The sequence below is a fragment of the Pundamilia nyererei genome, unplaced genomic scaffold (genome assembly GCF_000239375.1).
Source record: "Pundamilia nyererei isolate P.nyererei 1_Seehausen unplaced genomic scaffold, PunNye1.0 scaffold00107, whole genome shotgun sequence".
Lineage (NCBI taxonomy): Eukaryota > Metazoa > Chordata > Actinopteri > Cichliformes > Cichlidae > Pundamilia > Pundamilia nyererei.
In genome coordinates this window covers 681,421-683,306 of record NW_005187508.1, presented here as the reverse complement: position 1 = coordinate 683,306, position 1,886 = coordinate 681,421, and the positions used below count along the sequence as shown (strand labels likewise).

The window sequence follows — 1,886 nt, the reverse complement described above, 5'->3', positions numbered from 1 at the left end:
GAAATCAGAGTAAAGGAAGTATCCAAACATCTATCTATGTATATTAGATTTATATTACTTTCCCCCAAATATACTAAATATATAATTATTAATTATTTTACACAGGACGTATACATGGTGGTTTGTCAAATAAATAAATAAATAAATAAATAAATAAATGCACAGATACAGAAGCCAAGTTAAAAATTTAGTTGAATGCCAAAGCATGGATTCAGAGATGATGGCGTGTGAAACCCCAGCAGACAAGATGGGATTATATCATAATAAATTCTTAGCAATCACCCTTTTTTCTGCTGAGATTATAGCATTATTGTCCTAATAATTATATTTAATACTTTCTTTATAAATATAATAAATACCACTTAAATTTTAAAGGTCATATTATTATTGTTGTTATTATTATTATTCGTAATAGTAGTAGTAGCATTATTATTAATCCATTCAGAAGTTGGTCACTTTGCGGTATAGCTTCTTTTGTAAACCCGTAGATAAAAAGGGAGTGTAAAAGTGAGTAAAACAGTCTTATAAGTATGTTGTATTTTCTTTGTTTGAATAAATAACATGAAACTATATTTTTCTTTTAATTTATTTTGCAATTCTCTCGTTTCAAGAGCTAATCACGCTTCTGAGAAACGGTCTACTTTTTCATCTGCTTGCTGGGCGCATCCATTTTCCCGTAGGGGTGGCCCACATCATCCTATTTAGTGAGCGATACGATATTTAACATTTTCTTGTTGTGAGGAAATTTAAACACTAGTTTAGTGAAGTCGTGTCTTGGTGCGATGTTTGCCGACTGGAGAGCCGTGACAGACCACAGCAGGTCGTGTTTTAGCATCCGTCGCACCCCTTCACCGAGTTGCTATGGGAGCGTCTGGAATAACCTTGGTGTGAGCCAGTTGAGAGGCTGGAGAAGAGAGCGAGAGGCTGAACGGTGAGGCGGCCGAAGATCAGCGATTGCTGGCGTGAACATGGCGGAGACTGTACGCTCACTCTTCGAGTACCGGGACCCGCACAGCCTGGATAGCGACGGAGAGGGAGTGAAACCAGCACCAGCACCACGGGGGTGAGAGAGCCCGTTAACTATGAAATACAGGCTTTTAATAGTTTAAAAAAGAAACTGCTTTAACATACTGTTTTCCTACCCGTGACAGCTAGAGTCGGGTGGGTGTGTGCGCGCATGTACGCGTGAGGGTGTTTTGATGCAAGTAAAGTTACAATTACAGTTCATTCGTCGAGTTTGTCAGTGAGTGAACGTCCACTTGAGAGAAATTACACGAGAAACTCGCGTGTTTGTTTCGTTGTTACCTTGTTTTTTCCACCGTTAATTCCACCTTACAAAGCGGCTCCAAAAAGGGGTGTGCGCGCGTGCGTGAGCGAGCGTGCGACTGTTGTGTCTGACAGTGAATTTACCCACTGAAGAAGCTGTGTGTGTATGTGTGTGTGTGTGTGTGCGATAAGTGACAGAGTGAAGAATAATTAGCACAGACACACAGTTTCAGCTACAGTAACAACGCATGCACCACACACTTGTTACTTTTCCAGGTACACGGGGACAGATGGAGGTTAATAGTACGTTCTGTGTTAGTGTACATAACAAAAGTTTTCAGCACCACAATCCCACTGCTCACTGTCACAAAGTTATAAAAATGCTGGAATTAGTGTACTGTCAAAGCTGCCCTGTGTGTATCTCTCTGTGTAAGTGCGCGCCCGCGCCTGTGTGTAGGGCGCGCTCTCGTGTGTGTGTGATTGTGTGAGAGAAAGACACACACACACGCATAGGGAGGGGAGAGAGCGTGAGAGAGAAAGGAGCAGCTCTGTGTGTGTGTGTGTGTGTGTGTGTGTGTGTGTGTGTGTGTGTGTGTGTGTGTGTGTGTGTGTGTGTGTGT

The 1,886-nt window shown here is 41.7% G+C and overlaps 1 protein-coding gene across 1 annotated transcript in view; it reads left to right on the top strand.

Annotated features, from left to right (window-relative positions):
* The first annotated feature begins 922 nt into the window (after nt 1-922).
* LOC102208173 (serine/arginine repetitive matrix protein 1) overlaps nt 923-1,886 on the top strand; it is a 20,787-nt gene continuing 19,823 nt past the window's right edge. The window contains exon 1 of the mRNA XM_005741097.1: nt 923-1,063. Within this exon, the coding sequence (XP_005741154.1) occupies nt 969-1,063 (95 nt within the window). The 5' untranslated portion in view covers nt 923-968. The remainder of the gene's footprint in view (nt 1,064-1,886) is intronic.